Source organism: Caretta caretta, chromosome 2 (assembly GCF_965140235.1).
Source record: "Caretta caretta isolate rCarCar2 chromosome 2, rCarCar1.hap1, whole genome shotgun sequence".
NCBI lineage: Eukaryota > Metazoa > Chordata > Testudines > Cheloniidae > Caretta > Caretta caretta.
This window is the reverse complement of record NC_134207.1, coordinates 35,913,066-35,940,959: the sequence shown is the minus strand read 5'-3', so window position 1 is coordinate 35,940,959 and position 27,894 is coordinate 35,913,066. Positions and strand designations below refer to the sequence as shown.

At 42.9% G+C, this 27,894-nt stretch overlaps 1 protein-coding gene across 1 annotated transcript in view; it reads right to left on the bottom strand.

Moving 5' to 3' along the window:
* The window catches only part of DPYS (dihydropyrimidinase), a 47,124-nt gene extending 19,905 nt beyond the window's left edge, over positions 1 to 27,219 (bottom strand). Inside the window, exons 1-4 of the mRNA XM_075124978.1 lie at positions 26,844 to 27,219; positions 12,929 to 13,087; positions 9,908 to 10,087; positions 8,434 to 8,623 (exon numbers count right to left, since the gene is read on the bottom strand). Of these exons, the coding sequence (XP_074981079.1) occupies positions 8,434 to 8,623; positions 9,908 to 10,087; positions 12,929 to 13,087; positions 26,844 to 27,104 (790 nt within the window). The 5' untranslated portion in view covers positions 27,105 to 27,219. The remainder of the gene's footprint in view (positions 1 to 8,433; positions 8,624 to 9,907; positions 10,088 to 12,928; positions 13,088 to 26,843) is intronic.
* Between the last annotated feature and the right edge of the window lie 675 nt (positions 27,220 to 27,894).

Here is a 27,894-nt window from a genome sequence, read left to right as displayed (position 1 = left end):
AGGAAGGAAGGATGGTCCAGTGGTTAGGGCACTGGGCTTGGGCTCGGGCTCAGGGGACTCTAGTCCAGTTCTCTACTTTACCACAGATTTCCTGTGTCATCTCGGGGAAAAGCACTCACTCGCTCTGTGCCTTGAAGATTCCCATCTGCAAAACGGGGATAATAGCACTGTCCTGTCTCAGAGCGGGAGTGGGAGAAGAAATACAATAAAGGTTGTGAGGTGCTCAGATACTGCCGACTATAAGGAGAACTGGTCAGGAATTTTTGGATGTAATCATTTTTCAATAAAAAAAATCACAATGTGTCAAAACCAAAACTCTTGTGGGGAAAGGTTTTTCAGGTACAGGATGGAAATTCTGCTCAAAGCCAGAGAGAAGACATTGGATAGCCCAGGGGTTTGGGCACAGACCTGGGATGTGGGGGACTCAGGTTCAGAACAGGGCACTTGAACTCCAGACTCCCATGTCCCACATGAGTCTCCTAACCACCAGCCTATAACTTTCTTTTCTCTCGTCCCACCTCTCCTCCCTCTGTGATGCAGAATGGGGAAAAAATTGTGGGACAGAAAAGCCCAGCTCTAATCATAAGTATGTGTTCTGTACAAGTATATGTACTATCACAGAAGTATGAGAGATACATACATTCATGCTGTGATGGCTGTCAAAGAGCTTGGACCCATATTGGTGAAGGTATGCCACAGAGTAAATTGATGTATTACTACAAACAGGGTACAGTATCCACACAGACAATTGCATGGCTCAATTTCTATCATTTTTCTCTGGGCCACAAGATTGTTGGGAAAGTTCCCATCTCAAGGGCATGAGTTATTATCCAGCGTTGACAGCATTGTGCAGTATGAGGGAAGGATGTTGCACTGTGACAAGTGCTACCCCAATTTAAGGTCTCCTCTCAAAGGCAACCTCTGCCTGTAGCTCTCCCAGTGGAAATTAAATGTCCACTCACACCTTCTGAAAGGGATAAGGCATAGCCTCATCAACAAGCTAGATCTCAATAGCCAGATTCTGATGTCTGTGGGACTGTTTTATTTGCACAGAGAGTTATTGCATTACCGGTGTGTAATTCATTTATTTGTGAAAGCCTGTGAGATGACAATGAAAGGCACTAAAAGCATCCCATTCGTTCAATTTCAAGCTAATCTCGTGCCACCTGTTCAAGAGGGGCTCAAGTTTTCAGACATGCAAGCAGTGCCTTTCTTTGCTGATTGGCATTCTTTTAACTTACATTCTCAGCAGATGTTGTACCATTATTCCTCAATTGCTCTGTGAGGATTAGGTATACAAAAATGCTCTATGACCATTTTTAAGCTTTGATCAATCCCAATATGCCTGCAACTATTAATTAGTGTATGGCTTCTAGTGCTGCTCTAATTTTGTTCTCCAGTTACACCCGTTACCAGATGGTTTCAGCATCTCTCAGGACACAGATATTAGTAATCTTCTCCCATTGGCTCAATTTGCTTCGCTTTGTCACATACTGGTGAATGTTATTTTTCTCATTATTGCTTCGTCTTTGGCTTGTGGAGTTTTAAGCTTCCAGTCCCATTTATCTAATTGTATTATGGAGTTAGGCAAAGAGAGGAGGAGAAAGACACAAAGAGAAGAAGATCATAGAATCATAGTATATCAGGGTTGGAAGGGACCTCAGGAGGTCATCTAGTCCAACCCCCTGCTCAAAGCAGGACCAATTCCCAATTAAATCATCCCAGCCAGGGCTTTGTCAAGCCTGACCTTAAAAACTTCTAAGGAAGGAGATTCTACCACCTCCCTAGGTAACGCATTCCAATGTTTCACCACCCTCCTAGTGAAAAAGTTTCTCCTAATATCCAACTTAAACCTCCCCCACTGCAACTTGAGACCATTACTCCTTGTCCTGTCCTCTTCTACCACTGAGAATAGTCTAGAACCATCCTCTCTGTAACCACCTCTCAGGTAGTTGAAAGCAGCTATCAAATCCCCCCTCATTCTTCTCTTCTGCAGACTAAACAATCCCAGTTCCCTCAGCCTCTCCTCATAAGTCATGTGTTCCAGACCCCTAATCATTTTTGTTGCCCTTCGCTGGACTCTTTCCAATTTATCCACATCCTTCTTGTAGTGCGAGGCCCAAAACTGGACACAGTACTCCAGATGAGGCCTCACCAATGTCGAATAGAGGGGAACGATCATGTCCCTCGATCTGCTCGCTATGCCCCTACTTATACATCCCAAAATGCCATTGGCCTTCTTGGCAACAAGGGCACACTGCTGACTCATATCCAGCTTCTCGTCCACTGTCACCCCTAGGTCCTTTTCCGCAGAACTGCTGCCTAGCCATTCGGTCCCTAGTCTGTAGCTGTGCATTGGGTTCTTCCGTCCTAAGTGCAGGACCCTGCACTTATCCTTATTGAACCTCATCAGATTTCTTTTGGCCCAATCCTCCAATTTGTCTAGGTCCCTCTGTATCCTATCTCTGCCCTCCAGCATATCTACCACTCCTCCTAGTTTAGTATCATCCGCAAATTTGCTGAGAGTGCAATCCACACCATCCTCCAGATCATTTATGAAGATATTGAACAAAACTGGCCCCAGGACCAATCCCTGGGGCACTCCACTTGACACCGGCTGCCAACTAGACATGGAGCCATTGATCACTACCCCTTGAACCCGACAATCTAGCCAACTTTCTACCTACCTTATAGTGCATTCATCCAGCCCATACTTCTTTAACTTGCTGACAAGAATACTGTGGGAGACCGTGTCAAAAGCTTTGCTAAAGTCAAGAAACAATACATCCACTGCTTTCCCTTCATCCACAGAACCAGTAATCTCATCATAGAAGGCGATTAGATTAGTCAGGCATGACCTTCCCTTGGTGAATCCATGCTGACTGTTCCTGATCACTTTCCTCTCATGTAAGTGCTTCAGGATTGATTCTTTGAGGACCTGCTCCATGATTTTTCTGGGGATTGAGGTGAGGCTGACTGGCCTGTAGTTCCCAGGATCCTCCTTCTTCCCTTTTTTAAAGATTGGCACTACATTAGCCTTTTTCCAGTCATCTGGGACTTCCCCCGTTCGCAACGAGTTTTCAAAGATAATGGTTAATGGCTCTGCAATCACAGCCGCCAATTCCTTTAGCACTCTCGGATGCAACTCGTCCGGCCCCATGGACTTGTGCACGTCCAGCTTTTCTAAATAGTCCCTAACCACCTCTTTCTCCACAGAGAGCTGGCCATCTACTCCCCATGTTGTGATGCCCAGTGCAGCAGTCTGGGAGCTGACCTTGTTAGTGAAGACAGAGGCAAAAAAAGCATTGAGTACATTAGTTTTTTCCACATCCTCTGTCACTAGGTTGCCTCCCTCATTCAGTAAGGGGCCCACAGTTTCCTTGGCTTTCTTCTTGTTGCCAACATACCTGAAGAAACCCTTCTTGTTACTCTTGACATCTCTTGCTAGCTGCAGCTCCACGTGCGATTTGGCCCTCCTGATTTCATTCCTACATGCCCAAGCAATATTTTTATACTCTTCCATGGTCATATGTCCAACCTTCCACTTCTTGTAAGCTTCTTTTTTATATTTAAGATCCGCTAGGATTTCACCGTTAAGCCAAGCTGGTCGCCTGCCATATTTACTATTCTTTCGACTCATTGGGATGGTTTGTCCCTGTAACCTCAACAGGGATTCCTTGAAATACAGCCAGCTCTCCTGGACTCCTGTCCCCTTCATGTTAGTCCCCCAGGGGATCCTGGCCATCCGTTCCCTGAGGGAGTCAAAGTCTGCTTTTCTGAAGTCCAGGGTCCGTATCCTGCTGCTTACCTTTCTTCCCTGCGTCAGGATCCTGAACTCAACCAACTCATGGTCACTGCCTCCCAGATTCCCATCCTCTTTTGCTTCCCCCACTAATTCTTCCCGGTTTGTGAGCAGCAGGTCAAGAAAAGCTCCCCCCCCCCCCACCAGTTGGCTCCTCTAGCACTTGCACCAGGAAATTGTCCCCTACGCTTTCCAAAAACTTCCTGGATTGTCTATGCACCGCTGTATTGCTCTCCAAGCAGATATCAGGAAGATTAAAGTCACCCATGAGAACCAGGGCGTGCAATCTAGTAGCTTCTGCGAGTTGCTGGAAGAAAGCCTCATCCACCTCATCCCCCTGGTCCGGTGGTCTCTAGCAGACTCCCACCACTACATCACTCTTGTTGCTCACACTTCTAAACTTAATCCAGAGACACTCAGGTTTTTCTGCAGTTTCGTACCGGAGCTCTGAGCAGTCATACTGCTCCCTTACATACAGTGCTACTCCCCCACCTTTTCTGCCCTGCCTGTCCTTCATGAACAGCTTATATCCATCCATGACAGTACTCCAGTCATGTGAGTTATCCCACCAAGTCTCTGTTATTCCAATCACGTCATAATTCCTTGACATCACCAGGACCTCCCAGTTCTCCCTGCTTGTTTCCAAGGCTTTGTGCATTCGTATATAAGCACTTGAGATAACCTGCTGATCGCCCCTCATTCTCAGTATGAGGCAGGAGCCCTCCCCTCACAGACGTTCCTGCCTGTGCTTCCTCCCGGTATCCCGCTTTTCCACTTACCTCAGGGCTTTGGTCTCCTTCCCCCAGTGAACCTAGTTTAAAGACCTCCTCACTAGGTTAGCCAGCCTGCTTGCAAAGATGCTCTTCCCTCTCTTCGTCAGATGGAGCCCGTCTCTACCCAGCACTCCTCCTTCATGGAACACCATCCCATGGTCAAAGAATCCAAAGTCTTCTCTCCGACACCACCTGCGTAGCCATTCATTGACTTCCACAATTCGACGGTCCCTACCCAGGCCTTTTCCTTCCATGGGGAGGATGGACAAGAACACCACTTGCGCCTCAAACTCCTTTATCCTTCTTCCCAGAGCCACGTAGTCCGCAGTGATCCGCTCACTAGGTTAGCCAGCCTGCTCGCAAAGATGCTCTTCCCTCTCTTCGATGGGATGGGAACCCCAGGACTCTCTTCCAAGACCTAAGCAGTAGATCCTTTTCATTATGTCCATTTATTTTCAAACTTTAAAGGACGGGATTCTGCACTGCCTTCTAAGAGACACAGCACAAAATTCACATCCATGGTTCAGGTGGGTGGGGAGCAGGTGGTAATGTGACTTTAGGCCGCAGGGGCCTCCCGACGTAACAGACATTTCTGAGGGTCTGCTGAGGTTACAGCAGCCTGTCTTCAGCTGCCTGTGGGAGGCAGTTCCACCTACACCTTCAACCTGCAACACTCCTCTCCCACGCTCACCATGCCACCTACCCTGGGTCTTGTGGCGGCAGTGCTTATGCAATGCCTGTGCTGGGGGAATTCTCTCTTGCTGGGGCTGGCTCAGCAGCAGAGGAAAGAATTCCTCCTAGAGTGAACTTCACCGTGAAATACTGTGGAAAAAAGCCTGCAAAAACGGCACTGGGGGGGTTCCGTGATTGTCTGCCAATAGTTCCATATCTGAGTTTCAGTGTTTACAAGTGCATAGATGTTTTCAGTTCTTAGCCCAGCACCCTCTGGGATGCATGAGTCAAGCTGGTTCTTTCTGGCTCATGTATCATCACTCATGATGAAGTTTCTGCAATCAGAACATAACCTGAGGCGCTCCCATGAGTGGCAAAGAGCATAAACCTGCAGATTCATTTTCAGTAATGGCCTTGAGTCTAGCATGCTGCAACTTTGCCAGGTTAAATTTGGACATTTTTGCTGATTTTACTATTTCTTGCATTTCATTCTGACCATGACTCACTGGATTTAGTGGTAAAATAATATTAGAAACTGCCTTAAACCAACAAGCAAGGACATTCTGAGGGAAGGCTCTAGTAATTCAACCTGCTTGTGCCTAAAGACACTATAATGGGTAGTGCCGTGACAGATCAGACCCATAATACCATTGCATTTTGTCACATTTTCTTGTATTTAATAAAAATACTAAGCAGGAAGCAAGCCCCTTCCGGTCTTTTTGACTGCTTTCGCTGTACTCTGGAGTCAGGTCTCTTTGAAAATAGGTTCTTAGTTGTCTCTTCACTAAACATTTAGCTGAGCCGGCACTGGCTGCTTCCCCACGAACTGGTCTATCCCTAAGCTCACTGCCTGCTTCAGATTTATTGTCAAATCTCTCTGCAGTTCAAGGAGAGGCATAATCTTGAGACCCATCAGCTGAAATCATGTCACACTTGAAGATTTGATCCTTGCACGTTGTTTATTGGGATAAAATTTTCAGAAGCATGTACGTGACAGCCTAAGTCCCATTTTCAGAAGTGTGATTCACACATCTGCAATTCAGAGCCTAATCTGACCTGTCAACTGAGCCTTAGCTGGGGTGGTCTTTAAGGGCTTTGTTCTGTATGTTTAGTCCAGCAATCTTCTTATTCTACAGTGACATTCTGTTTATAATTTGGCCAATTTTGGTATGTTGTTTTTGGATCAATCTTTTAAAAATTCAGGGGGCTGGATTTTTTAATTGGTCAAAATCCACTCTCAGGCCCTATCTACACTAGAAAGGTTTGTGCTTTAACTCTTGTGGTTCTCTCCCCACCCCCATAAAACATGGACACAGTTATACCAGAAACAAAGTACTTACTGTATATTGGTATAGCTATTCTGTAGGGGAAGCGGAATAAGCTATACCAGTCACCTTTATACCACTACCCACACTGGGGCTTTTACTGGTACAAACTATTTCAGTCAAAAAACCCACACGTCCAACTGAAGTAAAAGTTTTTCCCGTAAAACTTTTTAAGTGTAGGCCAGACCTCATTTCTCTCATGTAAGCCTGGAGCAACTGAATGAAGTAATTCCAGTTTTCTTCAGGGTAGCAGGGAGCAGAATGCAATCAGTTTGTTCTTTGTGCCTAGTCACCAGTAATCCTACATGGACTCCAGGACATACATATAACATGAAGGAGACTTTATAAGTGTTATAGGTTTTGCCAGCATTACAGACTTCTGTACTGACACAGCGTTTCCTGTCATCAGGCCTTTACATTTGCTTGTCAAAATTTCTGCTTTCAGATGGATATTTTGACTGATTTTGCAGTTTCTTATATTTGATTCTGATACCACTTGACTGAATGAATTTGCAAAGGCATACAGCAAGTTAGATTCCACGTTACTACCAGGAGTGTCACCTAGTGGACAAATCTAGTTTAGCACAGTATTGATAATCTTTGCTGCTAAATAAGATACAGGTAAAAGATTCCTTTACATATTTGAATCAATAAGACAGAATCTTATTAGAATACCATAATACATTGGCTATCTCCAGTATGTCTATACTTCAAAACAGGATGTGGGTAAACATTACTTTAATCCTATTTGTAACAATATTACTATTGTTCTGTGGAACCTTCATCCACTATCTCAAAACACTTTAAAGAAATTAATCAAGCCTATAAGGTAGGCTGGTAGCCAAAATGTATAGGCAGGGAAACTGAGGCATACATGGATCAAGTTGGATCAAGTTGGATCAAGAGGGAAGCCAAGTGGGATCTGAAAAGGCTCGTAATCCATAAAGATTTGGGCCCCTTCCATCATGGTTAGAGCTGTGTGAACAGCTGATTTTTCTGTTTGCTGGCAGGTCAGAAAATCTGGAAAATAATTTAATTCAGGTCAAACTAAAACCAAAATCCTTCAAAATTTTTGGTGAATCCAAAAGGTTGGAAAAGTTTCACATCCTGTTGACTGACATGTTTTGGTTTGAGTCATTTTTTGAACTTTGTTTAAAAGTGAAGAAAATGACAGGGGAGACAGTGCCCCCACCCCCCCACACACACACTTTAGCCCAGTGGGGAGAGCACTCACCTGGCATGTGGTGCCTCAAGTTGGGCACCCAAAATTAGTGAGCACTTTTTCAAACACTGGCGTTCGCCAGCATGTATGTGACATCCCACAACTTGATTAAAAACCAAGTGCACTAATAATTCAGAGCATCAGTGCAAGGGCCAGACTAAAGCTTTTGTACACAAGGGCAGCATGAAGTTAATGTCCAGGCTACCCTCAAATGCTCCTGTTTCCTGCTATTGCAATTCCTCATATACCAAGTAGATAGTGAAAATTAAAGAGAGATTTTCCTCTTGCAATTAAACAAACTATTTTATTTTTATTAAAGCAGCAGCTGACTCAGAAAGTCACAGTATTTTTATATCTCTGTGCCATGACATAGCAGTAACCAGCCGCGTATGTTTAACACACAGAGGACAAGTACACTCAACCTCTATACACTGCTCGGAGCCACTGTCTTTCTCTCCGTTCCAGCAGCAGTTTAAAATGCCCTTACCCACCCTCCCAACTATCATCCTCACCCTCAGCCCCTGACAGAAACCCCAACTGAGGAGCCAGCTAAGACACCTTCCTGCGACCATCCTTCAACAAGCATGACCATTACTCTCATGCTCTGGACCAAGCATGAACGTGCCATAGGACAGTTACCTTCTCTTCGTGCATTAGCTATCACCTTTGCTGCAGATTTGCTCATTACATGAACTACATAAAGAGGGCAGTTCACCAAGTTTGCTATGGTGATTGCTCTCAGTGTCGCTTCTGCTTCCACCTCTTCAGGACGACTCAGTTCATGTCCCTCAGGGCCAGTTATCCCCAGTGCTAACATCTTCTTTGCACCCTATAGACCACACAAGAATGCATATATGTTAGTGTTGCTTTAATTAGCAGCATTAATTATATAAGTGCAGCAGTGGTTTGGCCAACTGAGCTGTCAGCTGATCTGGGTTCTAATCCAGATGCTGCAACCGACTTCCTGAGTGACACTGGGCAATTCACTTAGGATGGGATTTTCAAGAGCACTCAGCACTGGCCTACTTCTGCTACCATTGAAGTCAAAGGTCAGACTCCGATATTTAGGAGTGCAATTTAAAAAATGCCTAAGTGACTTAGGAGCACAAGTGCCACTGGCTTTCAAAGATGCTTAGCTGCTTTTGAAAAGCCCACCCTGAACATCTATATGCCTGAGTGGACCAATCAGTAGTACAGATACTTACCCACATTATAAAGATACCTAACTACCTGTGTAAAGTACTTTGGGGTCTAGGGATGAAAAGGGTCTAGGTGAGCACAAAGTATTATAATTGTCATTGTGTTACAAGAGCTTAAACACTCACTGGTTTGTAGTTTAGTGACAAATGCATTCCCTATTGAGGGACTCGGGAGTCTATTGAAGTATCTTTGGCTAGAGTAGTTGAAGAAACTCTGAAAACCTGGAGTTAAGTCCTAGCCTCATCATGCCACTGAAGCACTTAGCCATGTGTTCCTCCCACTGACCTCACTCCTGCTCTTCTGTGCTCACTCTTCTTGGCAGCTGTGTGGTAATGCTCTCATTATAGAAGGATCATTTCTCACCCTATCACATATTCCTGGCCCTACTCAGCGCTTTTCACTTTATGCATATAAGCACAACCCACTAACTACTTAAGGGAGCTAAACTACATATACAATAAACAAACACAACATTAGCCTTCATGTTCATGCATAGTGGTTATCTGACATGCTTAAAAAAAATTCAGAAACATTAAGGGCCTGGTTTAAAGCTCACCAAAGTCAATAGAAAGACTCCTGTTGATTTCAAAGGTGTCTGGGTCAGGCCCTAAAAAGAATTTGATGATTACTTTGCACTATGTAGGCTACTTGGCATCATCAAGCACCTATCCAAAATCAAATGGGCCCACTGGTTAGGACACTAGCGTAGCATTCAGAACACTTGGCTTTAATTCCCTGATCTACCACAGAGACTTCTGGCAAGTCACTTAACCTCAATTCCCCATAAGTAAAATGGGGATAATAGCACTTCCTACATAACTGTGAAGACATAAGGCAGCCAGGTAGTGTGGGAATGGGGGACATGTCAGTACTTTTGACTTCCAAATTTTAAATCATTGCATCCAACACCTACCTCTGCAATCAAATCCCCATTCTCTGCATGCACCTGAGCAATGGCTCCAATGTGCTTACACTGGGAAAAAGCTGCATACAGTTCACTGTCTCCAACCATATACAGATCTTTATAAGCCATAAACATCTTGAAGGAGTTGACCCCTTTGTCTTCAGCAAGAATTCTCATTTCTTCCTTAACCTGAAAGAAAAGCAGTGTCAACAATTCCCACAATGCAGCTATGAAAAATATAATTATCTTTTCCCCTTCTATCAGCCTTGCTAAACTGCCATGAGGAGATCAGGATAATGAACAACCCAATGATATTTTACTTGCCCATCAAGAAAAAATTTACTCAGACCAAGCAAGCATGGAAAGTAAAATGTTTCAGACCAATTTACATAGCTCCTTTTATAGCAAAGTGCTTCACAAACTACATATACACACATACAGATGTCCAATACACAAAGGATTTTCAAAGACTGGACTTTTTACCAAAGAAAGTGGTGCAAAGAGCCTGGAATTTGTAGAAAGAGCTCTGCACCGTATGCTAATTAGTATTCAATTTCTCTCTCGCAAAAGGTCAGAGTGTAGGTCTGGGCAAGTTTTGATCCGGGAGTTTAGATCTTTCAGACTAGATGCTAAACCTGCTTTGTCCCTGCTGGGAATTAATCTCTGGCACTCAAAGAGTAAGGACAAATCTGGAATGACTGACAAGGAAAAGGTTTCTGCTCTTTAGGAATGTGACCTGGGGGCTATGTAATATTCAGTCATTTGGGATATTTTGTTCCAATTCTCGAATCATTATCTACATGGAAGCCTCCTTTGTCTCTTGCATGGGATCCCAGGTCATGGGATCTCTGGGCTCGGTAGAATCAAAAGTCCTGATCACTAACAGTATATCCCGGAGCCGCAAAGGATTCACGTTTCATACCCCTGTGTTCCCTGCCCTAAGTACTAACTGGATCCAGAGGCATCTTCTAAGCCCCCAACCCTCTCCATGGTAACCAAGGGGTTCTCACAGGCTGGTGCTTTAAAAACTTCAGCTTGCTTTTTTTAATTTGTTTTGCGGGCAGGTTGAATTTTACTGTTGGGATTTACAGGTAACTTCTTTCCAGGCAGCTTGGGAAGTTAGCAGATTCTGGACTGACACAAGACAGAAGCAAATAGGAAGAATGACCCCCCCATGTAGTGTGGTCTGTTAAATGTACTGGTTTAAAGGCATAAGCCTGTCATAGCTGCTAGGCCACCAGGGAACTTGGGAGAGTGAGGGCAACCAAGTGAGGATTTCCAGACCCAGTCCCTGTGTGTTTTGCAGATAGCTGAAATGTCAATTTATATTTAGGTTGAAAACAGCTAAATTACAGAATTTGGAAGAGACCCTGGAACTGGAGGGGAGAGAGGGAGGGAATATGCCCCATCTGGGAAACCTCTCTCACCAATATCCACATATGTGCCCATCTGGGAAGCCCCTCTTGCCCCCCTCTCCATTATTCCAGGGTATATGCCAGTCTGGGAAGCCTTTCCTTCCCCACGGACCTGAATATGCCTGATAAATTGCAATCTGTGTTATTAGTAGGAGACACATGACAGTACCACTTTGCTTGGTCTTGGTCACCCACTAAAATGGTTTTCATATAGTGATGTAAGGCAGTGTCATAGATAAGGAACAGTGCTGAACGTCCAGACACCTAGGTTCTATTATCAGAACTGACACAGACTTCCTGGGACCTTGGACAAGTCATTTAGACCCTGAGCCTGCAATTGACTCTGCATGGGGGGAACCACGGGGTTCTGCATAGGTGCAGGGATTTGCCCACATGTAACCAGTTGCGGGGTTGGAGCATTAACTGCTCAATAAAATTAAGATAATACAATACTTCTGATTGTTAGTTTGCATGGTGCTTTGCAATCCTCTGAGGATTATTATTAAATGATCATTAACTATGATCTCTAACATCTGGGTGGGTCTATTCCAGGGAACCTATGAGACCCATTAAACCCAAGAAAGACTTCTTAACTGGATAAAAATATTAGAACATTCGCTCTGAGATCAGAGATGTCAAACATTTAGCACACTTGCTATATTCATATAAGTATGGTGGGACGGGCGGCAGTGGAGATGACAAACTAATAGGTCTGCTTTCTCTAAACTCTAGGATCTGGTAAAGGAATTCTCAAGAATTTAAGTTTTCTGTTGCATTAAATTAGAATTAGATGCAGTAGCTGCTAGAGCATGAGGAGCTGGTGGCATATCAAAAGGGCATGACATATGTACTTGTCTTCATCTGGTTTGCCTAGCTTTCCCTTTCTGTTTGAAAAATGTAGGGACTTCCATTTTTCTTGATAAATTAAATGCATTTATGCAGCCCAAGACTACAGAACAAAATGAATGGAATTATAAATATAAAACCAGGGCAGTTCACTAATTTACACTTAGCCAGCGTCAATGGTATTTTCAATGTATTTCTACGGTCCTAAGGCTGAGCTTCTAAGGCTCATGCATTAAGTTTTACTGGCTAATTTATTTTATACCTTTTATACAATTACAAAGTTGTGACCAATGCATTAAGTGCTCAGTGCACAGAATCCCATGCCTGGGATGTTACAGGACTAAGGTCTCAGTGTGTAATTTGAGGAGTTAAAAATTGGAACTAGAAGAACCATATTCTGGTATTTAATATTAGTATCATACCATTATTAATATAGCACCTCATATTCTATATGATCCCAAAGAATGGGTCTCGTTCTAAGAAATGCAAAATTCCTGAAAGTCCCGTTGAAATCAATGGAAATTTTAGGTGATCATCAGGGTCTTAGCACTTCTCTTGGTAAGGCCCAGTATACACAAGAATGAATGGGGTTTTCCTGGAGATCTCTCACAGACCAAGGCAATACTACTGAAGGCCTTTGCAAACACAGGTAAGTATTTATACATTTTACTTATGTTAGCAAGTTACACTTTACATCTGAAATCTAGTCATGAATAATTCAACTTAACATTCAGAAATCAATATAGCGTTAACACACTATTGTATCTACCTTGCTGCTCCACCATGTAACTGCCACATGCAGTGCATAATCACAGCAGACTTTAGGATCTGCCCAGTTCCTCCATGTGTCATAGGCTTCAACAAGGGAACAGCCTTTCTGAGGCATTGCAAAGTCGATGATCATAGTAGTGCCTCCTGCTAGAGCAGCCTGAAACCACAGGAGTTGCAGTTATTTAGCCATCAGTGAAGAAAGGTTCCTCTCACTCCTCCTTCTCCATAATGTTGATACATCTTGTATATCTTCAAAATCAAATTTTCCTCTCTATGCCCACCTTTGTCCATGCATTGAAAATCTATATGCAATTTAAGACTCATCTTGTATGAAATCTGAGTTTAGAGTGTGATGGTGCAGAGACCTATTTGGTTTCCATCAAATAGGACGTTAATTTTCTGCTTAGGTGTGTCACAGATGTAAAGGGCCAAGTAATGAAGTAGGGCTGAGGACTGAGGTCCCAACCAGGCATTCAGAAGAAACACAGGAAACTAAGACTAAACAAATTAGATCGTTACACAGGCCCCACACTGCACTAAAGGTTTGAGAGTCTGCAGCATTCCTGCATCATTGAACGTCTGTAACCAGCTGGTACATGAAACAGGGAGAAGAATGCCAGAAACACATAAATCAAAGTGGATATGTTTTTCCAGGGTCTGATGAGTTGGCAAAATAAATCCAAATATCAGCAGAACAACAAGGGATACAGAAAGGATGCCTTTGAATTATTGTACCTCCAATACAGAACAGCATCAGTTTAAAAACCTGAGTCCTGTGGGAAACCAAAATTACTTTAAACGTATTTTTAAATGCATTTTTCAATTGAAAAAGGGGATAACCCGGGGAAGTGGCAAAACTCACAGATGACGCAAAGTTAGCTAGGTAAGTCATGACTAGAGAGGACTATGAGAGACCTCAGAAAGACCTAATAAAAGGTAAGTGATGGACTTCACAATGGCAAATGAAATTCAGTGTTGAGGAATGTAGAGTAATACAGGCGGAAGAAACACATTGCTGGGTTCTTCCTTAACTGTAACCACTCAGTAAAAGACTTCCATCTCAATGTGGACAATTGAATGGAAACCTCCGTTTAAAACAGTAATTATAATGCTTTTTGTATAAATCAGTGGAACAGCCCCACCTGGAATACTAGGTTCAGTTTTGGTCACCCTATCTAAAAAAGGTAGCAGAAATAGAAGGGATTCAGAGAGAGGCAACAAAAATAATTAGGAAAGGCAAAAATACAAAATGATTGAAAAGACTGGGACCATTTATTTTAGATAGGGAAAGACTAAGAGGGGACATGAGGTGCAGGGAAAACAAATCAGGTACTCTTATTCATCCTCTCTCATACATAGTGCACAAATAAGGAAACATTCACTGACAACTAATTTAGGATTGATTCAGGAAACACATTTTTAAACAGTCCACATTTAACCTCTGGAACTCATTGCCGCAAGATAGCAACTGCAAAAGCATGGCTGTATTCCAGAAAGATTAGATAGTTACATGGAAATATCTTTTTTACATGGAAAAAAAATCTTTTTTTGGTGGAGACACAAACACTCATACTTCAGACATAAATCAACCACTATCTGCATGGAGTTAGGAAGGAACTTGCCTTCTAGGGAGGATTATTCATTAATTATTCATGTGGGGTTTCTTGCAGTTTTCTTTGAAACATCTTGTAGTAGGTCACTGTGAGAAATAGGATACTGGCACCAATAAAGCACCAATCTGCTCCAGCCTGTCAATGCTCTTATTATTTAGTTTGATCAGCCAGAAGCTCTCCTCCTCTGTATAGTATCCCTTTGCATAGCTGTTAAGCCCAGGTCAGATCAAAATACACTGGGGTTCACATTAACATTGCAATACTCTTTTCCTATTTCCATCTCAGTCAGCCTGTTTCTGCGTCTTCTCCTTTCCTAAACCTGTTTGCTGAAGCCACCAGAATTTACCGTAGAGCTATTTCTTTCAACCTCACAGTCCCTTCTTTGTTTTCCAGAACAATTTAATATTCTACCTACCACTATCTGGATGCCAGAATTGGAGAAATTTTTGCCACAACAGCTTTTCTGTTTCTCTTTGTGGATTTCAAAACAAGGCTCTTAACAGAGCAGTCAGGAGACTTTTGAACGTTCAATTGGTTTGGGTTTTGCAAATCACTTTTGTCAATGTCAGTGCAACTTTTCACAAACATTTGCATTCACTTTATAGTGAATTTTATTTTGAAACAAAACAGCCCATCTCTCAACACAAAATACAATAAAACCTTGTTGGTGAGCACTTTTAAAAAATAGGTATTTCCACCTCCTTAGTCTGTCTGCCAATCTTTTTTTCCTTGACATCTGCAACTACAGATATGCAAAGCTTTTATTTATGAAACCAGAAGGACACAATTCAATCCCCTAGCTAATCATTTACTCACATTTCACAATGATTCTGATATAAATGTGGCCCTGTGATCCTTCTTGCTAAAGTATGTGCTTAATGATGCCTTAGGGCAGCAGTTTTTTATGTTGTCCGTACTATGATCCCATGATACAACAGAAGCAACAAAAAAAAAAAAAAAAAAAGTCCATCTTGCCAAGTATCCTGTCTCCAACAGTGGCCCGTACCAGAGCTTTAGGGTGAGTGTACAGAACAGGGCAATTATCCACCTGTCTTCCACTCCCAGCTTCTGATAGAGGTTTAGGGTCACCCCAAGCATAGGGTTCCATCCCTGACCATCTTGGTGTAGCCCTGGCAAATTAAGTCACTGTATATTTCACACTGCTATACTGTTTATTGATGATCACACTTATATTTTATCCATTAACATAGGTTCTTCCCCAAATTGGGCTACACAGAAGTTTCTCTTACAAAGGATTCTATGTCTCTTTCTCTATAGGACCACATATTTCTTAATTCTTATGTGTAAATATGATCTAACTGCCTGGTTACTAGAGGTCCCTGGAGGGGAGCAGGGGTCTCCACTGCCTGCGCCCAGAGAGCCGACTCTGCAGCTCCCACTGGCCAGGAACTGCAGCCAATGGGAGCTGTGCGGGCAGTGCATGCAGGCAGGGGCACCATGTGGAGCCCCCAGGACTGCAGAGACATGTCGGCCACTTCTGGGAGTGGCGAGGGCAGGCAGTGAGCCTGCCTTCACCCTGCTGCATTACCGACTGGGAGCCACCCAAGGTAAGCACCGCCTGGCCAGAGCTTGCACCCCTCACCCTCTTCCGCATCCCAGCCTCCTGCCCGAGCCCTGAGCCCCCTCCTGCATCCAAACACCCTCCCAGAGCCCACACATGCTCCCTCACCCCAATCCCCTGCCCTAGCTCTGAGCCTCGTCCTGGAGACTGCACCCCCCACCCCCTCCCACGCCCCAACCCCCTCCCTCAGCCCTGAGCCCCCTCCAGCACCCAAACTGCTTCCCAGAGCTTGCATCCCCTCGTGCACCTCAACCAGGCTCAGCCCTCAGTATAACTACTCTTACAAGGCCTCAAACTAATATAGCAGGCCCTTAAGTAACCCAGTTACTTATGCATGTTCCAAACTAGCAAGTAATGCATACCGGTTAATATTATACCCTTATAATATCTTCTACTTACAGCAGACTTTGAAACTTGCAGGAAACAAGGCCAGTGGTCAACATTGGCTAACAGCTATTGATGGACATATCATCCATGAATTTATCCAGTTCTTTTTTTAATCCAGTTATACCTTTGGCCATCACATCATCCCATAGCACTGAGTTCCACAGGTTAGTTGTGCACTGTGTAAAAAAAGTACTTCCCCTTTGTTTGTATTAAACCTGCTGCCTCTTATTTTCATAAGGTGAACCCTGGTTTTTGTATTATGTGAAAGGGAAATATCACTTCACTATTTACTTTTATCACACCATTTGTGATTTTATAAACCTCTATCATACATGTGGGATCTTTCCATTCCATCTAAACATAAAGAAAGGGAAGATGATCATGACTAGAGCTGTGCAAGTAACAGATGTTTCAGTTTCCTGAGAGTTCCAAAAACCCTAAAATAAATTTGGGTTGACCAGGACCAAAATCACAATGTTTTGAAATTTTCAGTCTCAAACAAGTTGAAAAAAATTCATTTTGGGTAAACAAAGAAAAACATTTTGTTTGACCTGAAATGTTTTGTTTAATTGTTGGGCATTTTTTTAAATAACAGCAAAGGAAATGAAGGGCTAGATTCCAAAAGAACCCCCTTATGACCTTTAGCGGGGACTAGGGAACTCACCTGTGATGTGAGAGACATTAATTCAAATCCCTTCTCTGGAGCAAGAACTTAAACCCAAGTCTCCCCTCTCCTAGGTGAGTGCCCTAACGACGAGTCAATAGCATATTCTAGGGTGTGTTGCTCAATCTCTCCTGTTGGAGCTATTGCACTTTGAATAAAATACTTCGGGCCAGAGAGAAAGAAAATGACTCTATAGCCTGGTGGTTACCACTGGGCTAAAATTTTTATGTAGGGTGGCATAACTACCTCCAATCTAACCACTCTACCCCACAATTATTTTGGGGGCAAAAAACATGCAGCAAATTAGTGTCAAATTCACACACGTTTTTGAGTTGACCAAAGATACGTTTTCCAGCAAATGAACTATTTGTTTGAAAAATTTCAGAGTAGCAGCCGTGTTAGTCTGTATTCGCAAAAAGAAAAGGAGTACTTGTGGCACCTTAGAGACTAACCAATTTATTTGAGCATGAGCTTTCGTGAGCTACAGCTACAGCTGATGAAGTGAGCTGTAGCTCACGAAAGCTCATGCTCAAATAAATTGGTTAGTCTCTAAGGTGCCACAAGTACTCCTTTTCTGTTTGAAAAATGTCACTCCGCTCTAGTCATGACCTCCCCTGACCTTTTTGCAACCCCTTCAAGTTCATGATCCCAGGTTGAGAACCCATGACCTAGGAAACTTTTGAGCAAACCAGCTGAAAAGTTAATCTAGCAGAATGTGAATACTATGTACAGGAATGAGCCCTTAAAAGGGAGATTATTTTGAAAAGAAGTTTAAATAATTGTGTAATTTCTGAAAAACTGTTAGAATCAGCTTTGAAAAAATGTAAACTGGAGGTGTGAAGTCAATGCATATGCATTAAAGTGTATTAACCCTTGTGTGGATCCTCTCATTCAGGGGTAAAGTAGCCTTAGTTTCTTGTAACTTAATTCTCCAAGGATTTCACTGCATTAATTTCACATCCTTTCAATCCCTCTGTGCCTATGGAAGATCAAGGCACAGTAAATGGCAAAAGTGAGCAAATCACAATGATTGGGTTTTGATGTCATGTCAGTCTCATAAAAATCCACTTCCCAGCTCATTCTTGAAATTTAACATCAGGAAAGCTCAGTGGAGTGAAAAGTCACAATGTGCAATTTTCTTTCAGAAAAAAACCATAAGGGCAAGTCATGCAGTTTCCATTCTGATGTACCGTTGTCTGATTTTATATTTTCAAACTCAAATGAAGTGTGCACAGGATCCTCTTTCAATATCTGAAAATGTTTTGGTTTAAAATAATTTTCAGTGGGACAGCTTGCATGCAATTGGAAAGTGACTCAACTAAACCAAGCTGGGATGTTAAAATGAACAATTGCAATTTAGCCTTATATAATGCTGAACAATTTACTGCAATATTTAAATGTTGTTGTATAATCAAACATTTATTATTGCTGTATTTGATCCTGGAGTTAAGCAATGGTTCAGGGTCAAGACACTTGGTTCTATTTCCATCTCTGCCACATAGTACTATGTGGGGATGATTGGCAAGTCACTTTATTTCTGTGCCCCAGTTTTCCTATCTATAAATGAAGATACTAATACTTCTCTAGCTTGCTGGGAGGCTAGGACAATTAATATTTAAGCGCTGTTGAGAACCTCTTATAAAAAGACATGCAAAATAAGATATGTAAAATGATATATTCTATTCAAAACCAATGTCAAAAGAATCACATGGTTGCAATGTGAGGCATTCAGAAAATGCCACAGTTGTTGCATTTACATTCTCCACTCTGCCTGCTTGTGCACATGCTTTAAACATGGCCTGAAATTCCATAGCAACGCTGATATTTCTGCAGGACCCTGCCTCGTTCTCGGTTTTGAAGCCTAAAACCTTAGAGAGACAAGGTGGGTGAGGTAATATCCGGGGACAGGCATAGCTACAACTATACTGCATACAATGTATGTTAAAACCTTGTGATTCATCAGAACTTCATCCAAGCCTGCGCAGGTTAAAAGATGCACAACTCAGTGGTTCCAGGGACAACATAAAACACTTGCACTCTGTTCTTAATTTAGAACCTCTTGATGTATATGTGTTTATAGCCTCACAATCAGAGTTACCTGTGTCGCGTCTTTTATATGTCTTTGTCCAGAGAAGTTGCTAGACTGTATGCATCTGGATAGTTTTCATGTTTCTTTGCAACACAGGTTTGTTCCACTGAAATAATGTCTGGTGGCTATTGTAGTACATTTAAATAGACGTTTGGAGCCAAGTTTTATTTTCCATTTTGCATGGGAAATATTTATATTTACAAAATAAATAATTTGTTTGGTTTATTCTGCATGAATTAGTTATAGACATGAAGTAGTTACATACAAGGCCCATTGTTTCAAAACTTGCTCACATGAATAATAGAGGAAAAGTTCAGGCCCAAAGTAAACTTCCTAGAAAAATTAGGTAACTTGCATTAACCTTTCCAAGTTACCTAGGACAAACAACGCAATACCACTCCCGCTGCCAAAGTTTTCCTAATGATCAATTATAACAGTTTCATAACAGAGCTTCCCAATTTAATTCACTCAGGAAATGATTTCTCTGATTTAAGTTTAAGATTAAGATTTAGGAATTCAAGGCTGCTCTGTCAGTTGATAAACTGGGGAAACTACAGAGTGATATGTACTAAATGGCTAGCACTGATCCTACACTGGATTAGATGGGTATTAGGTCTAATCCAGAATGGAAAATCTGATGTTCCTAATGTGACCAAGGCAGAAGTAAACAGGATCACCATTATAAAGATTTCTGTGTCCACTTTAAAAGGAGGGTCTCTTAAGAACATGAGGGCTCTTCTTGACTACTCTCTGGTCACAGATAATCATGTCAAAAAGATAGACAAATATGTTTCACTCAGCTGTAACCCACATAAGATTCAACCCTTCTCTGGATAGTCAACCAAGCAGTTCTGTTTCCTGCAGCTAATACAGATCCATGGGTTCCACCATCCCATTTCTAAGAGTAGCCTATTCCAGATGCTTAAAAGGAAGTAAAACCAAATGAAATCTATTATGCAGCTGGCAAAGTGTGCATATTCCACCATAGGGGAAAGTTTTTCTTGATACAGCTGGTGATCAGATTATGCTGAGGCACAAGGACTGACAGTTCTTTTTATCCAATCTACTGCATATGGGCATAAGCAACTAACACAAGAATTTTAATGTGTTTCCCAGCTGCTTCCAGGCCCTCTCAGAACTCCTGATCTCTCTTTCAGCTGTCTGCTTGTCTGGCCTTTATAGCTTCAAATGTGCTTCAGCCCTCTTGGCTGCCTGAGCCTGTGCACTTCATCTGTTCACATGCTGTCAGTATTTCACCACTATGTGACTATATAACTTGGATGTGGGACTGAACATGTCATTAGTGTCATTGGTGGAGTACTTGTGTGGGTGTATTCTTGTTATTATCACTATCCAATATCAATACATTTCATGTTAAATGGATTAAGAACTGTCTTACTGACAGATCTCAAAAAGTAATGGTCTTCGGGGAATCATCATCGAATGGGGGTATTTCTAATGGGTTCTTCAGGGATTGACTTTAGGCCCAATGCTATTCAATATTTTTGGCAATGATCTAGAGGTGTAGTGGAGTGGTCGCCCCACTCCGGCCCGGAAGGGGTTAAAGCAGCCCTGGAAAGGCAAGGCTGATTGGGGAAACAGCCACAGCTGTGGCCAGCTCAGTCAGGCCATAGCTGGCCCTATAAGAGGGCTAAGGGCCAGGAGCTGAGAGAGTCTCACTCTAGCCCTGGAGTGGGAAGAGCTAGCTGCCTGGGAGCAAGGTACCTGAAGTGGAACAGTGCTGAGGAAGGGCAAAGGGAGCTGGAGAGCTCCAGCCTGGTAAACCCCCAGGCTGCAGGCCTTGTTTACGGCCAAAAGGTACTGGGTCTGCAGAGATGCAGCCCGGGGATAGGCAAAGAAAGCAGGTCCTAACCCCTTGCCAGTGATGAGTGGCCATTACACTGCAGGCTGCCCCAGTGAGCGGGGGGCTAGATAATGACTGGCAGTAGCCACTGAGGCAAGGTGGGTTTAGAGGGTTGGGGGTTCCCCTGGGAGGGGAGACCCAGAGTGTGGGAGTACTGCTGGGGCAGAACCCCAGGGTAAAGGGCACCAGGGTCTGGGAGGGACCCAGGGCCAGTGGCAGGTGAAACACTGGCCTGCAGAGGGCACGCTGGGCTGGAAAGAGCTAATTCCCGAGATGACCAGCAGGAGGCATCGCACCAGTGAGTCATCACCTTGCCACCAGAGGTAACTATAAAATCAGGGCTGATAAAATTTGGGAGAGTGGTGAATAATGATGAGGACAGGACAGTTATATAGAATGATATGGCTCTCTTGGTAAGCTGGGCTCATTCAGAAAAAAGTCACATCTAGGAACAAAGAATGCAGTCCATGACTGCACAATGGGAGACTAGCTCCTGGAAAGCACTTACTCTGGAAAGGATTTATGGAACATATTGGATAAAAAATGGAACCAGGAGCTCTTCCTAGAGTGCTGAAGGAATTGGCGGCTGTGATTGCAGAGCCATTGGCCATTATCTTTGAAAACTCGTGGCGAACCGGGGAAGTCCCGGATGACTGGAAAAAGGCTAATGTAGTGCCAATCTTTAAAAAAGGGAAGAAGGAGGATCCTGGGAACTACAGGCCAGTCAGCCTCACCTCAGTCCCTGGAGAAATCATGGAGCAGGTCCTCAAAGAATCAATCCTGATGCACTTGCATGAGAGGAAAGTGATCAGGAACAGCCAGCATGGATTCACCAAGGGAAGGTCATACCTGACTAATCTAATCGCCTTTTATGATGAGATTACTGGTTCTGTGGATGAAGGGAAAGCAGTGGATGTATTGTTTCTTGACTTTAGCAAAGCTTTTGACACGGTCTCCCACAGTATTCTTGTCAGCAAGTTAAGGAAGTATGGGCTGGATGAATGCACTATAAGGTGGGTAGAAAGCTGGCTAGATTGTCGGGCTCAACGGGTAGTGATCAATGGCTCCATGTCTAGTTGGCAGCCGGTATCAAGTGGAGTGCCCCAAGGGTCGGTCCTGGGGCCGGTTTTGTTCAATATCTTCATAAATGATCTGGAGGATGGTGTGGATTGCACTCTCAGCAAATTTGCGGAGGATACTAAACTGGGAGGAGTGGTAGATACGCTGGAGGGGAGGGATAGGATACAGAAGGACCTAGACAAATTGGAGGATTGGGCCAAAAGAAATCTGATGAGGTTCAATAAGGATAAGTGCAGGGTCCTGCACTTAGGATGGAAGAATCCAATGCACCGCTACAGACTAGGGACCGAATGGCTAGGCAGCAGTTCTGCGGAAAAGGACCTAGGGGTGACAGTGGACAAGAAGCTGGATATGAGTCGGCAGTGTGCCCTTGTTGCCAAGAAGGCCAATGGCATTTTGGGATGTATAAGTAGGGGCATAGCGAGCAGATCGAGGGACGTGATCGTTCCCCTCTATTCGACATTGGTGAGGCCTCATCTGGAGTACTGTGTCCAGTTTTGGGCCCCACACTACAAGAAGGATGTGGACAAATTGGAAAGAGTCCAGCGAAGGGCAACAAAAATGATTAGGGGTCTAGAACACATGACTTATGAGGAGAGGCTGAGGGAGCTGGGATTGTTTAGCCTGCAGAAGAGAAGAATGAGGGGGGATTTGATAGCTGCTTTCAACTACCTGAAAGGGGGTTCCAAAGAGGATGGCTCTAGAATGTTCTCAATGGTAGCAGATGACAGAACAAGGAGTAATGGTCTCAAGTTGCAGCGGGGGGAGGTTTAGATTGGATATTTGGAAAAACTTTTTCACTAGGAGGGTGGTGAAGCACTGGAATGCGTTACCTGGGGGGGTGGTGGAATCTCCTTCCTTGGAGGTTTTTAAGGTCAGGCTTGACAAAGCCCTGGCTGGGATGATTTAACTGGGAATTGGTCCTGCTTCGAGCAGGGGGTTGGACTAGATGACCTTCTGGGGTCCCTTCCAACCCTGATATTCTATGATTCTATATGATTCTTATTGCGATGTTGTGGCAAAAAGGGCTAATGCGGTGCTAGGGTGTATAAAGAGGGGAATAGTGAGTAGGAGGAAAGAGACGATTTTACCTCTGCATAGGGCAGAGTGATACTAGAATGCTGCATAGAGTTCTGGTGTTCACACTTTTGAAAAGAATGTTGAAAAATTGGAGGGGATGCAGTAAGGAGCAAAAAACAAAAAAAGACTGAGGCTGGAGAGAAAGTCAGACAGTGAGACTTAAGGGGCTCAATCTATTTAGTTTATGAAAAGGACCAAGATATGATTTGATCACAGTGCATAAACACAGGGAGAAAATACCAGGTACTAAATGGCTCTTTAATCTAAAGGGAAAGGCATGAAAAGATCCACAGACTTGGAAGTTAAACCTGGACAAATCCTTATGAGAAATAAGGCATAAATTTATGTATTTTAACACTGAGGGTGATTAACCATTGGAACAAACTTGCAAGGCAAGTGGTGGATTCTCCATCTCTTGAAGTCTTAAAATAAAGATTTTTTGGAAGGCAGTCAAATGCAGGTTTACTGGTGTCAAGGTTCCTTCCCCACTCTGAACTATAGAGTACAGATGTGGGGACCTGCATGAAAGACCCCCTAAGCTTATTCTTACCAGGTTTGGTTAAAAACTTCCCCAAGATACACACTTTGCGTTGTCCTTCAACCTTATCTTGTCACCACCAAGCATTTTAAACAAAGAACAGGGAAAGAGACCACTTGGAGACGTCTTTCCCCAAAATACCCCCCCAAGCCCTACACCCCCTTTCCTGGGGAAGGCTTGATAAGAATCCTCACCAATTGGTACAGGTGAACACAGACCCAAAGCCTTGGATCTTAAGAACAAAGAAAAACCAATCAGGTTCTTAAAAGAAGAATTTTAATTAAAGAAAAGGTAAAAGAATCACCTCTATAAAATCAGGATGGTAAATACCTTACAGGGTAATCAGATTAAAAAAACAGAGAATCCCTCTAGGCAAAACCTTAAGTTACAAAAAGACACAAACAGGAATATACATTTAATCCAGCACAGCTTATTTTACCAGCCATTAAACAAAAGGAAATCTAAACACATTTCTAGCTAGATTACTTACTAACTTAACAGGAGTTGTGAGGCTGCATTCCTGATCTGTTCCCGGCAAAAGCATCACACAGACAGATGAACCCTTTGTTCCCCCCGCTCCATATCTGAAAGAATCTTGTCCCCTCATTGGTCATTTTGGGTCAGGTGCCAGCAGAGTTATCTTACCTTCCTAAACCTTTACAGGTGAAAGGATTTTGCCTCTGGCCAGGAGGGATTTTATAGCACTGTATACAGAAAGGTGGTTACCTTTCCCTTTATATTTATGACAGTTGGGCTCAATAAAGGGATAATGGGATGAAGTTCTATGGCCACTGCTATTCAGGAGCTCAGACTAGATCAGCTCATAGTCCCTTCTGGACTTAAAACCTAGAAATCTATGGCATGCTTTATGAGCAAGTGAACAGTGGCATAATATAACCATTGAACTTCAAGGGCAGCATCAGGAGGGGAAGAAGAATTATCCCCATAATCTGATCCTCATTTGACAGGAAAAGGCATAATCACTTAGCCATCCACAGATTGGTAAAGGTGTTTTTGCTTCTAGTTGTTATCCATAAGTTGAGCTGAATCTACCAGGTACCAAAGTTTGGGTGACTCATTGATGAATAAAAGACAGATGCCCTCAACTGCAACAAGGTCATAGTCTCTGCTAGCTCTTCAAAATGTTTCCTTCTGCCAGCCAGCATCATCTAGGTTTCCCACAGATGAAGCCTGAACCACAACCCTGAGATTTTTATTCACATCTAGAATTTCACCCATTCAGAGTATATTCTAGTGAACAAGTTTATGGGCAGAAATGTCTGTGGTAACAGTAAGCCTTATGTTTTGGAGAATATTCACAGATAGCGAATGTTGTATATATTAACATGAATATTTAGTCCATAAACCTGATTTGAAGAGTTTTGCTTGTCCAATCAGGAAACAGAAACATGCCAGGAGATTCATATGTCCCAGGAAAACTAACTACTTGAATTTTCAATTTCTAATACCCAGTACACACAGAAAGCTGCTCATTGAACAATTTACAAACCAAGAGTTATTTTTGGAAATTATTTGTATGACGACTGTTTTTGAGAAAAATGTAATCAGCTCATAGACAGCTTACAAATATAAAAGGTATGAAATTCATATAATAGATTTACTGCTAATTATTCTCTCATATCTACCAGCTACCCATCACAGAGCTTGGATTTTGCAAAACACCCATGATTAAGTTTAAAATGCTCTTTCAGTTGTCAACCTTAATAAATATTCATGAATATAGAGATTAAATATTTTAGTGTCTTTTAAAACTGTTATAAATCTACATTAAAACAGGAAACATGACACGTTTGACATACAAGTTATTTTACTATGCTAGAAAATAGCTTTGCTTTGATACAAAAATCATTCTTTACCGAACTCTTTGCAGTAAATTTAAGATCCATCTATTTTAACAATGGCAAATGGCCTTGGTGCATGTTAAGAAAAAGCACACTAATAATGAAAGATGCAGTGTAAGGATCCCTATACAATATGTTGTACTCTCAATATTAAGTCCAGTGTATACTGGTAACTTAAGGGTAACACTCATTACAAGACCGTTGTAATTATCCTAAAAAACAAACATTACAAACTCTGAAATTCAGAGTTAAGGTTAAACATAAAAGAAACCCAAATAGGTTAAAGTACGGAAATGCATTGTTAAGATACCCAAACAACTTTAACTCTGATCTGTGGTGAAAACACAGGGTGGGCGAGAAATGAAAATCTGATCTGTGTTTAAAAATCAGGTAAATCTAATCTGTGATCACGGATACTAAAATGCCTTAAATCATAATTGTAGGGTTATTGAATGACATCACTACATAACAGAACTAAAGTTTAATTTAACTTATTGGATATATTTTACAATGTAAGGTACATGAAATAAGAATTTAATCTAGACTTAATTTAACCCAGTCCTCCTTATGAGGGTACGCAATTCTTCTCTTTTCTACAAACAGCAATTCTGCCTTTAGAGGACTGGATGGTTCAGGGGACTGGTAATGGTATACAGACTCAGTTCTGGGACATCAGTTTGACTCCCATGGAGGCTGGTGATGGGCCAAATTTACTGGAAGGGCAGAGTGAGGAATGCTGAGCAGCTGCAGTGCTGTAGCTGCTCTGGGGACAGAGAACTTCAGTCTCTAGGGCACGATATCAGCACGTTGCATAAGGAATTAAATTGATTCACTAATTTCAATAAATTCTAACGTACAAACACCTCACTACACTAGAGCTGCTCATGTAATTTACCTGGCTTGCAAAGGTGAAGCAAACAGAACCCAAGTACAGAACTCAGGAAAATGAGGACATCACTGGCAGATATAAACTGGACCTTCCTTGGTAGAGAGACAGAGGTAGTAAAACATGGAAGAGAAAACCCTCCTCCTTCCTGTGCTGACCCTCTAAAAAGGGAGAGAAGGTGTTCAGGAGATGACTTCTCTCCTAGAGCAAGAGTTGAGATGGTGGTAATGAATTTTCTTCCTGGTAAAGACAAGACAGATTGATTTACCTTTGTTCCCTGGTAGAAGTCATCTTTGGACTGGGTGCCCATAAAGGGGAACTGCATGTGTGTGTGGGTATCAATCCCCCCAGGCAGCACCAGTCTGTTGCAAGCGTCTATAACTAGGAGCCCAGCAGGTGCCCCAGGCTGCAGGTGTGGTCCCACTGCCCGCACTATTCCGTCCTCCACATACACATCAGCCAACTGCGAGTAGTCATCATTCACCACTCTCCCCCCTTTGATCAAAATCCTCTGCTGTAGGGGAGCCATGGCTTTTGCTGCAGGCTCCTTGCAAATGTGCCCCGCAGTGGAACCTGAATTCTGAGAACAGCAGGAGAAGCAGTGGCACCATCAGGCTCAGGCTTCTCTTCTGTAGGAATACAGACTGGGAGAACAAGCACACTCTGCATGCATTCCTTTGGAATGAAACAGGCAGACTCCTGGTTCCTCCTCGAAAACTGATCTCAGCAGTTCCTCCTGAAAGATGCTTTGCTGCCCACTCTCCCTCACCAGTCTGCTTCTCTCAGCATGTCAAGTTATTTACATGTGGCTCCCAAACATAAGCGACATACTAGTATTTATATCTCTATCAGAGGACTCTCCTCCTGCACCACTAACTCCTCCCACTGCCCCCAGTTTAGCATGTAACATCTGCTGATCACTACTCTGAACCACTCAGAGAAAGCAGGGGTTTCGCCAATTTGTTTTAAAATATTTAAATAGTGACTGTGGGGCCACATTTTCAGAATAGCTCAGCTCCTGTTTAGGCAACTAATAAGGGCCATATTTTCAGGAGTGCTGAGCCTTGATGCTCCCTCTATGATGCTTATAGCCAGATTTTCAGAAGTGAGCAGTGTACAACATGCTGAGCTATTTTGCAAACCTGGCCACTTTATTTTGCTGTCTGAATGGGAGCTGAGCTCTTTAAAAGCTAGTGTTTAGTGCTGGGGTGGTGGCTCTGGAGTCTGGCTTCACTCAGATCAGGGACAACGTAAGCAACAGCAGTGCAGGCTTCACTGCCACCCACACAGTAGGCTTCTGGATTAAGGCGAACCTGGGC